Source organism: Crinia signifera, chromosome 6 (genome assembly GCF_055691185.1).
Source record: "Crinia signifera chromosome 6, ASM5569118v1, whole genome shotgun sequence".
NCBI lineage: Eukaryota > Metazoa > Chordata > Amphibia > Anura > Myobatrachidae > Crinia > Crinia signifera.
This window is the reverse complement of record NC_139222.1, coordinates 33,687,156-33,701,158: the sequence shown is the minus strand read 5'-3', so window position 1 is coordinate 33,701,158 and position 14,003 is coordinate 33,687,156. Positions and strand designations below refer to the sequence as shown.

Here is a 14,003-nt window from a genome sequence, read left to right as displayed (position 1 = left end):
GTACACATCCAAAATGTATTACTGAGTTGAAAGAAGTGGATTCTGGTGCATGGTTTTGAAACCGCAGTCAGAAAAAAAATCACATCCATATCAACATGTTTATAACCCCCGGGGATGTCGTTTTGGTCAAAAAATGAAAATTCTAAAAGTTCCGTTTTTTCTGCTTTAAACTCTAGGTACACATCCAAAATGTATTACTGAGTTGAAAGAAGTGGATTCTGGTGCATGGTTTTGAAACCGCAGTCAGAAAAAAAATCACAACCATATCAACATGTTAATAACCCCCGGGGCTGTTGTTTTGGTCAAAAAATGAAAATTCTAAAAGTTCCGTTTTTTCTGCTTTAAACTCTAGGTACACATCCAAAATGTATTACTGAGTTGAAAGAAGTGGATTCTGGTGCATGGTTTTGAAACCGCAGTCAGAAAAAAAATCACAACCATATCAACATGTTTATAACCCCCGGGGCTGTCGTTTTGGTCAAAAAATGAAAATTCTAAAAGTTCCGTTTTTTCTGCTTTAAACTCTAGGTACACATCCAAAATGTATTACTGAGTTGAAAGAAGTGGATTCTGGTGCATGGTTTTGAAACCGCAGTCAGAAAAAAAATCACATCCATATCAACATGTTTATAACCCCCGGGGCTGTCGTTTTGGTCAAAAAATGAAAATTCTAAAAGTTCCGTTTTTTCTGCTTTAAACTCTAGGTACACATCCAAAATGTATTACTGAGTTGAAAGAAGTGGATTCTGGTGCATGGTTTTGAAACCGCAGTCAGAAAAAAAATCACAACCATATCAACATGTTAATAACCCCCGGGGCTGTTGTTTTGGTCAAAAAATGAAAATTCTAAAAGTTCCGTTTTTTCTGCTTTAAACTCTAGGTACACATCCAAAATGTATTACTGAGTTGAAAGAAGTGGATTCTGGTGCATGGTTTTGAAACCGCAGTCAGAAAAAAAATCACAACCATATCAACATGTTTATAACCCCCGGGGCTGTCGTTTTGGTCAAAAAATGAAAATTCTAAAAGTTCAGTTTTTTCTGCTTTAAACTCTAGGTACACATCCAAAATGTATTACTGAGTTGAAAGAAGTGGATTCTGGTGCATGGTTTGAAACCGCAGTCAGAAAAAAAATCACAACCATATCAACATGTTAATAACCCCCGGGGCTGTCGTTTTGGTCAAAAAATGAAAATTCTAAAAGTTCTGTTTTTTCTGCTTTAAACTCTAGGTACACATCCAAAATGTATTACTGAGTTGAAAGAAGTGGATTCTGGTGCATGGTTTTGAAACCGCAGTCAGAAAAAAAATCACATCCATATCAACATGTTTATAACCCCCGGGGCTGTCGTTTTGGTCAAAAAATGAAAATTCTAAAAGTTCCGTTTATTCTGCTTTAAACTCTAGGTACACATCCAAAATGTATAACTGAGTTGAAAGAAGTGGATTCTGGTGCATGGTTTTGAAACCGCAGTCAGAAAAAAAATCACAACCATATCAACATGTTTATAACCCCCGGGGCTGTCGTTTTGGTCAAAAAATGAAAATTCTAAAAGTTCCGTTTTTTTCTGCTTTAAACTCTAGGTACACATCCAAAATGTATTACTGAGTTGAAAGAAGTGGATTCTGGTGCATGGTTTTGAAACCGCAGTCAGAAAAAAAATCACAACCATATCAACATGATAATAACCCCCGGGGCTGTCGTTTTGGTCAAAAAATGAAAATTCTAAAAGTTCCGTTTTTTCTGCTTTAAACTCTAGGTACACATCCAAAATGTATTACTGAGTTGAAAGAAGTGGATTCTGGTGCATGGTTTTGAAACCGCAGTCAGAAAAAAAATCACAACCATATCAACATGTTTATAACCCCCGGGGCTGTCGTTTTGGTCAAAAAATGAAAATTCTAAAAGTTCCGTTTTTTCTGCTTTAAACTCTAGGTACACATCCAAAATGTATTACTGAGTTGAAAGAAGTGGATTCTGGTGCATGGTTTTGAAACCGCAGTCAGAAAAAAAATCACATCCATATCAACATGTTTATAACCCCCGGGGCTGTCGTTTTGGTCAAAAAATGAAAATTCTAAAAGTTCCGTTTTTTCTGCTTTAAACTCTAGGTACACATCCAAAATGTATTACTGAGTTGAAAGAAGTGGATTCTGGTGCATGGTTTTGAAACCGCAGTCAGAAAAAAAATCACAACCATATCAACATGTTAATAACCCCCGGGGCTGTTGTTTTGGTCAAAAAATGAAAATTCTAAAAGTTCCGTTTTTTCTGCTTTAAACTCTAGGTACACATCCAAAATGTATTACTGAGTTGAAAGAAGTGGATTCTGGTGCATGGTTTTGAAACCGCAGTCAGAAAAAAAATCACAACCATATCAACATGTTTATAACCCCCGGGGCTGTCGTTTTGGTCAAAAAATGAAAATTCTAAAAGTTCCGTTTTTTCTGCTTTAAACTCTAGGTACACATCCAAAATGTATTACTGAGTTGAAAGAAGTGGATTCTGGTGCATGGTTTTGAAACCGCAGTCAGAAAAAAAATCACAACCATATCAACATGTTTATAACCCCCGGGGCTGTCGTTTTGGTCAAAAAATGAAAATTCTAAAAGTTCCGTTTTTTCTGCTTTAAACTCTAGGTACACATCCAAAATGTATTACTGAGTTGAAAGAAGTGGATTCTGGTGCATGGTTTTGAAACCGCAGTCAGAAAAAAAATCACATCCATATCAACATGTTTATAACCCCCGGGGCTGTCGTTTTGGTCAAAAAATGAAAATCTAAAAGTTCCGTTTTTTCTGCTTTAAACTCTAGGTACACATCCAAAATGTATAACTGAGTTGAAAGAAGTGGATTCTGGTGCATGGTTTGAAACCGCAGTCAGAAAAAAAATCACAACCATATCAACATGTTTATAACCCCCGGGGCTGTCGTTTTGGTCAAAAAATGAAAATTCTAAAAGTTCCGTTTTTTCTGCTTTAAACTCTAGGTACACATCCAAAATGTATTACTGAGTTGAAAGAAGTGGATTCTGGTGCATGGTTTTGAAACCGCAGTCAGAAAAAAAATCACAACCATATCAACATGTTTATAACCCCCGGGGCTGTCGTTTTGGTCAAAAAATGAAAATTCTAAAAGTTCCGTTTTTTCTGCTTTAAACTCTAGGTACACATCCAAAATGTATTACTGAGTTGAAAGAAGTGGATTCTGGTGCATGGTTTTGAAACCGCAGTCAGAAAAAAAATCACAACCATATCATCATGATAATAACCCCCGGGGCTGTCGTTTTGGTCAAAAAATGAAAATTCTAAAAGTTCCGTTTTTTCTGCTTTAAACTCTAGGTACACATCCAAAATGTATTACTGAGTTGAAAGAAGTGGATTCTGGTGCATGGTTTTGAAACCGCAGTCAGAAAAAAAATCACAACCATATCAACATGTTTATAACCCCCGGGGCTGTTGTTTTGGTCAAAAAATGAAAATTCTAAAAGTTCCGTTTTTTCTGCTTTAAACTCTAGGTACACATCCAAAATGTATTACTGAGTTGAAAGAAGTGGATTCTGGTGCATGGTTTTGAAACCGCAGTCAGAAAAAAAATCACAACCATATCAACATGTTTATAACCCCCGGGGCTGTCGTTTTGGTCAAAAAATGAAAATTCTAAAAGTTCCGTTTTTTCTGCTTTAAACTCTAGGTACACATCCAAAATGTATTACTGAGTTGAAAGAAGTGGATTCTGGTGCATGGTTTTGAAACCGCAGTCAGAAAAAAAATCACATCCATATCAACATGTTTATAACCCCCGGGGCTGTCGTTTTGGTCAAAAAATGAAAATTCTAAAAGTTCCGTTTTTTCTGCTTTAAACTCTAGGTACACATCCAAGATGTATTACTGAGTTGAAAGAAGTGGATTCTGGTGCATGGTTTTGAAACCGCAGTCAGAAAAAAAATCACAACCATATCAACATGTTAATAACCCCCGGGGCTGTTGTTTTGGTCAAAAAATGAAAATTCTAAAAGTTCCGTTTTTTCTGCTTTAAACTCTAGGTACACATCCAAAATGTATTACTGAGTTGAAAGAAGTGGATTCTGGTGCATGGTTTGAAACCGCAGTCAGAAAAAAAATCACAACCATATCAACATGTTAATAACCCCCGGGGCTGTCGTTTTGGTCAAAAAATGAAAATTCTAAAAGTTCTGTTTTTTCTGCTTTAAACTCTAGGTACACATCCAAAATGTATTACTGAGTTGAAAGAAGTGGATTCTGGTGCATGGTTTTGAAACCGCAGTCATAAAAAAAATCACATCCATATCAACATGTTTATAACCCCCGGGGCTGTCGTTTTGGTAAAAAAATGAAAATTCTAAAAGTTCCGTTTTTTCTGCTTTATACTCTAGGTACACATCCAAAATGTATTACTGAGTTGAAAGAAGTGGATTCTGGTGCATGGTTTTGAAACCGCAGTCAGAAAAAAAATCACATCCATATCAACATGTTTATAACCCCCGGGGCTGTCGTTTTGGTCAAAAAATGAAAATTCTAAAAGTTCCGTTTTTTCTGCTTTAAACTCTAGGTACACATCCAAAATGTATTACTGAGTTGAAAGAAGTGGATTCTGGTGCATGGTTTTGAAACCGCAGTCAGAAAAAAAATCACAACCATATCAACATGTTAATAACCCCCGGGGCTGTTGTTTTGGTCAAAAAATGAAAATTCTAAAAGTTCCGTTTTTTCTGCTTTAAACTCTAGGTACACATCCAAAATGTATTACTGAGTTGAAAGAAGTGGATTCTGGTGCATGGTTTGAAACCGCAGTCAGAAAAAAAATCACAACCATATCAACATGTTAATAACCCCCGGGGCTGTCGTTTTGGTCAAAAAATGAAAATTCTAAAAGTTCTGTTTTTTCTGCTTTAAACTCTAGGTACACATCCAAAATGTATTACTGAGTTGAAAGAAGTGGATTCTGGTGCATGGTTTTGAAACCGCAGTCATAAAAAAAATCACATCCATATCAACATGTTTATAACCCCCGGGGCTGTCGTTTTGGTAAAAAAATGAAAATTCTAAAAGTTCCGTTTTTTCTGCTTTATACTCTAGGTACACATCCAAAATGTATAACTGAGTTGAAAGAAGTGGATTCTGGTGCATGGTTTTGAAACCGCAGTCAGAAAAAAAATCACAACCATATCAACATGTTTATAACCCCCGGGCTGTCGTTTTGGTCAAAAAATGAAAATTCTAAAAGTTCCGTTTTTTTCTGCTTTAAACTCTAGGTACACATCCAAAATGTATTACTGAGTTGAAAGAAGTGGATTCTGGTGCATGGTTTTGAAACCGCAGTCAGAAAAAAAATCACAACCATATCAACATGATAATAACCCCCGGGGCTGTCGTTTTGGTCAAAAAATGAAAATTCTAAAAGTTCCGTTTTTTCTGCTTTAAACTCTAGGTACACATCCAAAATGTATTACTGAGTTGAAAGAAGTGGATTCTGGTGCATGGTTTTGAAACCGCAGTCAGAAAAAAAATCACAACCATATGTTTTGGTCAAAAAATGAAAATTCTAAAAGTTCCGCTTTTTCTGCTTTAAACTCTAGGTACACATTCAAAATGTATTATTGAGTTGAAAGAAGTGGATTCTGGTGCATGGTTTTAAAACCGCAGTCAGAAAAAAAATCACAACCATATCAACATGTTTATAACCCCCGGGGCTGTCGTTTTGGTCAAAAAATGAAAATTCTAAAAGTTCCGTTTTTTTCTGCTTTAGGGGGAAATGTACTAATATGGATTCGTATTTTGAAACACTAAAAAGTCGTATTCGTAGGGTAAAAATCGTGTATTTGTGTCGTATTCGTGAAATCATGATGTATCAAATGCAAATATCGTAGATTTGTGAAATAATTTCGGTCGTAATCCTGTCATATCGAGGTCGTATTTGTATTGTGAAATACGAATACGAATGTTTACGAAAAGTCTACACCATCGATAGAATACGCCAGATTTTTGCATTGGGTAGCCGTCTTTTCCTCATGTACTAATAAATCGTATTCGTACATTCGTAAAATCGTATTCGTAAACACCTCCGATTCGTAAACCAAATCGTGGAAAAAAATACACCTTCCTTTGCAAGGTCTATTTTGAAGTGTATATCACAGGCTTCAATGGGACACATGTGTTAACATTTGAAAAATCCATCACAGACCTTTGCAATCACAAATGTGTGCCTTATAAAAGCCAAATCAATACCTACAAACACTTCCTCACTTCTAGCATGGCAGACTATCTGCTGTATCAGAGTGCTTCAGTGTGGGCTTTGAGACACCTGATGTCCTGGCTGTGCCAACGAAGAAGACGCCGGCGTTATGAAATTGAGCATGATCAGCAGGTTCAGCAGGTATCACAGAGGCTGCGTCGGCCTCGTTTATTTAGACAGCGTTTATGTTTTGACGCATTGCCGGATGATGTTGTTATACAGATGTTCCGGCTTAATCGTACCAACATTCTCCGTCTGTATGGCCTCATTAGACTGGAGCTAGATCCTGTGACAGGACGCTCATGCGCTGTCTCAGGCCTGCATAAACTGCTGGCTGTGTTGTACTTTCTGGCATCCGGCAGTTTTCAACATGTCACTGGCCAAGGCATTGGCATATCTCAGTCCGCACTGTCCAGGTACCTGACCCAGGTGCTTCAAGCCCTTGAGCCACATATCTATGCCTCAATCTGCTTCCCAAGCCAGGAGACAGAGTGGCATGATGTTAGGGTACAATTCCATCGCATTGCAAGCATGCCAAATGTGCTTGGTGCAATTGACTGCACCCACATTCCGCTGAGACCACCTCGGGATACTGCCCGTTCCTATTACAACCGACATGGAAGCACAAGTACCAACGTGCAGGTGGTCTGTGATGCCAATCTTAAGATCATGAGTGTGTTTGCAGGCTACCCTGGCTCATGTCATGACTCCTACATCCTCGCCCAGTCAGTCCTATTTGATGAGTTTGAAGCCGGATCAATGGCAGAGGGCTGGCTACTGGGTAAGTGTCTAATACTGTATAAAGTGCAGTGTGTGATACATAGGGAATTGATTACACATGTGTGTTTTACATTCTGTATATTTGGGTGCATACATGTGAAAGTGTATGTGTCTCTCTTTCTCGCTCGAGATATTTATATCTCTATATATGTAGCAGATATAAAAAGATGTGGGACCATTTGTGTGCAACAAGTCGATTCACAGCCATTCGTTCCACACCATTCGTTTTACAACTCAATAGTTCTTCATGGTTTTAGGGCAACATAGCATTAGGTCGACATGTCATGAGGTCAACACTGGCATTAGTTGAGAATGTCTAGGTCGACAGTGAAAAGGTCAACATGGTTTCTGACAATGTTTTCTGCCCAAAATGTCTACACAGTTTGAAGTGAACCACAGCTCCTCGCATCACTCTCTTTGCTCAATATGGTTTAGCCTTGGTGGCTTGCTGCGCTTCACACAATATTTTATTCTCCAACCACGCCCCAGTGGATAGTAGGGCATGAAATACCGCCTGTTGCCACATGTTGCATCGAAATACAGGTGTCAATTCTATGTTTTGCTTTTCACTGTTGATGTACACAATGTTGACCAAATGCCATTGTTACCATAATGTCATGTCCACCTTTTGAGTTGTCAAACTAATGGTGTCGACAAAATGCCTGTCTATGTAGTTGTTGTAGAAAAATAGTGTGCTTACCAATATAAACGTCACTCCTCCAGACTTGCAACCACCCTGTGTGCTGTGTTCATTCTTTACATGTCTGGATGAGTGTTGTTTATATGAGCTGTATATATTTGTTTGTAGTCACACTCAATAAACTTCAATTTGGGTTCGCCAAGTGCCTACCATTAGGGATGGACATATATCTATATCTAGCTATCTACATATATCTAATATTACATATTAGGATGTATAGAGCTGTATATTTTGCTAGATAATACATATATATAGAGATATACAGGTGTGAGAGATCTGCCACTCCACGCAGCTGATGAAATACACTTGTTTCTTTTTTAAATGACTGTTGCACCACCAGGTATGGCGACTCATACATAGCCGAACTTCATGAAAGACATCACACTACAGGGTTTGTTGAAACACAATTTAAAGCATCAATACAAATGTGGTGCACTAAACCCTGTACTGCCATGCCTTCAATCATCTCCGATGATGTATGAGTCACCATACCTGCTTGTTTATATATATATATATATATAGATATAGATATATATGTCTGTGCCTCTCTCTCTCTCTCTCTCTCTCTCTCTCTCTCTCTCTCTCTCTCTCTCTCTCTCTCTCTCTCTCTATATATATATATATATATATATATATATATATATATATATATATATTAGATAGATAGATATATATATATAAATATTAATTTCGTTTCATATATCAATATATCGTTATTTTGGAATAACCAAATAATTATTTGATACATCGCGACATACATATCTGGTATTGATAGGTTCTTGTTCATTTTATGCTGCTTTACTTCACTAATGCATGTTGATCTGACTAATATATGTTTAAGAAGATGCAAGAAGTGTCATCTGCATGTTTGACCAACAGCAAGTAATGTAATACATATATGTCCTAATGTGTGTAATCAAACAATCATGTCATGTGTTGTTCTCATTGTGAAACCATAACTTATTTTCAGGTGATAAGGGGTTCCCCTGTTTATCCTGGCTCCTGACTCCACTGTCTAACCCCCTTTCTGAAGCAGAACACAATTTTCAACGTGCGCATCAGGCCACCAGATGTGTGATAGAAAGATGCTTTGGCATATTAAAATCTCGCTTTCGGTGCCTAGATAAGTCTGGTGGCTTGTTGCTGTACAGCCCCCAAAAGGTCTCGAAAATTGTGATGGCTTGCTGTTTTCTTCACAACCTCTGTCTGGATCAAAATCTACCAGACATTGAGGGCGGAGAAGACAGTGAGACTGATTTGGAAATGGAAACATCTGGTGATAGATGGAGTACAGCGTCTGGGCGGCAGATTCGCAATGAACTCATTGAGGCATCCTTTAGTGGTGAGTAACTATGGCATATGGCCAACATTAAGGACATGCTATATGCACATATCACTGCTCAAACTATCAGGACCACTTACATGTTAAAATTGCTTTCTGATGTCTTACATAACTATTCATTTGGTAACCTTTTGCATAGTTTCACCTAAATCAATTTTGTGGCATTGATCCTGTCTATGTTGTATGCATTAGGTGTAACTGTTATGTAATTGCCAAGTCACACCCACATATCAATACATGTATTTTGGAGCATTCATTCTATATTTTTCCCACTTTGCTTGTGTAGGCTGATCGTGTGTATGGGGCTTGTTTTCCTGGTCTGCCTGGTACCTGGATGTGATTTTTTTGGACTGTCTTTTGCCTGTAAGTATTGTTTGTAAGTGATTTCATTATTTGGATAAAAATGATCGTAAGTGTTCCATTGTACTAGTGTTTTGAATTTGTTTTTTCAAACTTCACGGCTTAAATCATAATGCAGCCGTCAACATCGTATGGTCATGTTGATCTGAACACCTACCTGTTTTTTGTCATGCAGCCTCCAGGGGTTCTTCACACCCTGCTCGGGATAATTCTTCTAAAGACCTGGTGTGGCAGAGTTGTATCTCCTATGGCCAAAAAAATTGCCGACTGATTCCATAGCTGTGCAGAAGTAAGTGTTAGCAAATATTTTATGTGTATATGTGTGTGGATTATGTGTAATTGTTTTTTTCTTTTATTTCAAGGTGTTCTATTGTCTGAATACACGATGGCAGTTACCTGCAGAATCCAACGGATTTCATACATGTTAAAGATTTTTCCTCAAATGTTTCCCTTTGGTGGTGTGTGTATGTGGGTGTTAACATATATATTGTTTATTTTCATGTGTACTGGAAAGAGAATAGCAAAGTGTTTTATGTTCTTAGATTTTGCATTGTAATGTGTGTATATATGATGTGCTTCAATTATGGACAATAACAAGCAGAAATGTTGAACACCAATCTCTTTTACTTGTGGTTTGAATGTAAAAAGAGCATAAAATTAAAAAATTACACAATTGAAATTGGTCTATTAACGTTTGGATGCCCTTGACCCCTTCACATTGGTGGTTTCCTTTGGTTTTTGTCTGGTTGACCGGCGTGCTGGTGAAGGGAGGGGACTTGGTAGGGGCGTAGCACTGCTGCTGTGAGATGTGGTGCTTTCTCTGGCCGCCATCATATTTCGCTCACGGAAAGAGACAGATATATCCTCAAATAGGCGGCTGTGGGTGTTTTGTAGTTGGCATAGTGATTCCATTTGTGTAACCATGCGATTTTGGAACGCCATCTGCTCCACCCGCATTTCTGTAAGCGACTTGAGCAGTGCCCTGTTATCCTTATGAAGGAGGGTCAGTGTTTTTGAGATGCGTGCTGTCTCCAGGTAAATTTTTTCACTGTTCTGGGCTTGCTTCGTGAATGCTGCCTCACATCGCCCTTGTTGTTCCCCCCAGTTCTGGAAAAAATCAGCAATAGGGCCACCCGACACTGGTGTTGGACTGAAGGGTAATTGTGGGCTACGTAGCCTTTGGGTGGGTGGAGTTGATGGGGGCAGTTGCCGCAAATGCTGCCTGTAGGCCGGCTCCTCTTCAATATCCATGTTGGCATCATCCTCAGGAATGACAACACCTATAATAAAGAGCCATAACATGACTATTAGTCCACTGCCATATTTCATATATCCAGTACAAATACCTAATCTTAATAAGTCACTTGTGTTAGGCAATTTGTACTTGTTGCTAAATATTTTACAATGATAAGTAAACATATGGATGTATACTATATACCTAACATCACACATGTGAAAATCACACCTACACCTGGTGTAATACTACACATTTCAGTATGTATGTACACTTTTTTACACTTAAACACATTTTAATATGAACAATCTGGATGGACGGACAGCACATTTAATGCCAATTTTTAGTCCCATCCCACACACATACAAAATTTCTCACATACTTACAAATTGTTGGCAAATGAGTTAGGGTGCATACACACTGTACAATTTTGTAGACCAATTTGTTTGAAAGCCATTTCCATTGAACCCAGTGTCCTGGATGAAAGATGTTGTAGACAAATGTGCCCAATAGACGAAAGATCTAGCTACAGTTTATAGCCTCTTTTTGGAACATATTCAAATTGAGCTGCATGCACACTTGACAAACAATTGTGATAAACAATTGCCGGGTATGCGCATCATCATTCGTCATTTGCTTGTTGTCAGTATCTTTCTTCCAGGACACTGGGTTCAATGGAAATGTCTTTCAACTACATTGGTCTACAAAATTGTACAGTGTGTATGCACCTTAAGTGTGATTGGCCACTATTACACATTGATAAGGGTGAGTGAACATTTAAAGGGGGTGTGGGATAAGATCGTTATGTTATCATCAACTTAAAGTTCCGTTTTGGCAAAATGGGCCATTAGCCAAGCAGAATGACAGTCATGTTGGGAAACATGCTGTGCTGCCAGCTGTGTTCAGGTAACATTTTTGATATTACATTGGACTTTCACTGAGATTTGCACTATTGCCTTTAATTCAATGTGATTGTAGTTTGGAATTTTGACATACATGGCTAGAAGCATGTACAGTGCAGGTGCGCCACATGTAACATGTGCAGCTAGTTAAATTTGCCTGTGGTGTGTGGGCACTGAAATGTAAATTGCTGTTGGCTCTAATCCACAAACATTTACTCTGCATATGCTTCCCAGCAACAAGACTAGAACAAATCCATATGTTTCTATACATGTTAAATTGGACCCATCTGCACTGCACATGTGTTTGGTGAATTGTTATGGCAATTAGTACAGAGTTCAGCAACAAATACATTTGGTTGGGCACCAATGAGCCTGCTGCACCCAAAGGCCACATAAAGCACACACTCACTTAATCATTAATGTATGTTGTTTAACCTGTGCTTATTTCAAACTGATTAGTGAACCACATAATTATTAGTGATTACATTTGCGCATTACATGGTCAATTCCAAATACAGGAAGTGTGTCTAATGAAATAATCAATGTATGAGAAATGGCGAAATCCTGGCTGAAAAGCAAAAACACTCTGGAGTTTCCGAGTAATTATGTAATGATGTCAGCTGCAGCACTGATGGACTGGCCAAACAAGCCTGTATCAAATTAGCTGAGGGGAACCATTAATTACAATTGAATCTTTTTAGCAGAGATTTGGTTATGTGATGGCAAGGGAGTTCATTTGAGTACACACTTACAGATGTTATGTTTGATGTATGTGATTGGAACATAAACCAGGCAATGTATGGGTGGAAATGACAAGTGCAATAATTGTTGCCAACGCTTTGAAAAAGTGTTCAGACAGACAATTTATTGTACACCGTTTGCTTTATGACATATGTAGGAAAGGTAAAAATTGTGTACCGTTTCCATTGAGTACATGGCTACATTTTGAATTCTCATCTGGTAGCATAAATGCCATGCATTTGTTGTTCAACATATACATCATACATAATATCTGTGTGTGTGTAGGCACCTATATTGCACTAGCATACACACCATACAATAACCCAATCTGTACACATTTACCACTACAGGAGGGGCATAATGTTCTGTTCATGCACTTCCCTATTGATGTATGATTCACATCACCTGTGCTGAAGTAGCAACAACACAAATTATGGTATTGCACACAGTTGTAATCAGACATGAGATGGGAGTGCAGTAAATTAGCATTGTGTACCTCCTGGAGCGGGTCATGGTAGGTGTTATCAGCACCATTACATAGAGTATTGTTACCTTCATGGGTGTCTTGTGGCACAGTAAGGTGGCGTGGTGGTGTGAGGACAGGTGGACGGATCTTCATTGGCCCAAGTGGTGCTGGAGACTGTGGGTCACATGCAGTTGCTAAATGGTAAAAAGACATTGAAATAAATTTGTGTTTGCACTTTAAGACTTGTCATTTGTATTTGTGATCAATATGTCACAATATGTACCTGTAATAAGGTCATCATCACTGTCCCGCGGGGCCACTGACACAGTTGCCGTTGCAGTAGGCTTTTTTAAACGGGCAGAACCAGCAGCAGTACCTGATGCTGTGCATATAAAAATATTACAGTTAACATACATTGACTTCACAAACAAACATGAAAATGTGAGATGTATGTCAGTATGTATATATGATAGAGAGAAAGAAACATATACACACACATATAAACACTTTGAAATGTGTTCACTTGAGAGCACAAATTACCCATTTCAACATCAAAGAAATGTCCCGGACTAAGGTCCACTGAAGTGGGTGATGACCTCCTCTGAGGGCGTAAAGGTGCTGTTCGATTTCCCACAGGAGATGCTGTATTAGTGTTAAAACACAATTTATTTTACCAATATAGAGGAACACAGAGCAAATGTACCGATTAATGTGTGCATAACTACATTATAAAACACACCTGTATCCACATTAAATAAATCAACATGTGTCACTTCCAATACAGTAGATGCAGAAGTCATGTGACTTTGTGTGGGTACTGAGCGCTTTGCTGCAGGACGAGATGCTGTAAAGAGATAAGAAGAGAAACATGAGTTTGTGCAAAGAGAGAGAGAGAGAGATAAAGAGAGATAGAGAGAGAGAGAGAGAGAGAGAGAGAGAGAGAGAGAGAGAGAGAGAGAAAAGAGATAAGGGATTAATGGGAAAGCACACCTGTGTCAACATTGAAATCATCTCCCTGGCTTGGCTCTTCTAAAATGGTGGCTGATGTCCTGGGAGTTTTAGAGGGGACTGACCGTTTGGCAGCAGGACGAGATGCTGTAAAGAGATAAGAAGAGAAACATGAGTTTGTGCAAAGAGAGAGAGAGAGAGATAAAGAGAGAGAGATAGAGAGAGAGAGAGAGAGAGAGAGAGAAAAGAGATAAGGGATTAATGGGAAAGCACA

The 14,003-nt window shown here is 38.4% G+C and overlaps 1 protein-coding gene and 1 long non-coding RNA gene across 2 annotated transcripts; both read right to left on the bottom strand.

Annotated features, from left to right (window-relative positions):
- Nucleotides 1–10,125: 10,125 nt before the first annotated feature.
- LOC146009579 (uncharacterized) lies at nucleotides 10,126–12,994 on the bottom strand. The gene is made up of 2 exons (XM_083150024.1): nucleotides 12,868–12,994; nucleotides 10,126–10,718 (listed from the first exon to the last, which is right to left on the bottom strand). Exons 1-2 carry the CDS (start codon nucleotides 12,992–12,994, stop codon nucleotides 10,126–10,128), a joined length of 720 nt encoding a protein of 239 aa, XP_083006150.1.
- An 80-nt stretch (nucleotides 12,995–13,074) lies between these two features.
- Nucleotides 13,075–13,628, bottom strand: LOC146006907 (uncharacterized). The gene is made up of 3 exons (XR_014444122.1): nucleotides 13,521–13,628; nucleotides 13,322–13,423; nucleotides 13,075–13,163 (listed from the first exon to the last, which is right to left on the bottom strand). It is a non-coding gene; the product is annotated as an uncharacterized LOC146006907 (long non-coding RNA).
- Between the last annotated feature and the right edge of the window lie 375 nt (nucleotides 13,629–14,003).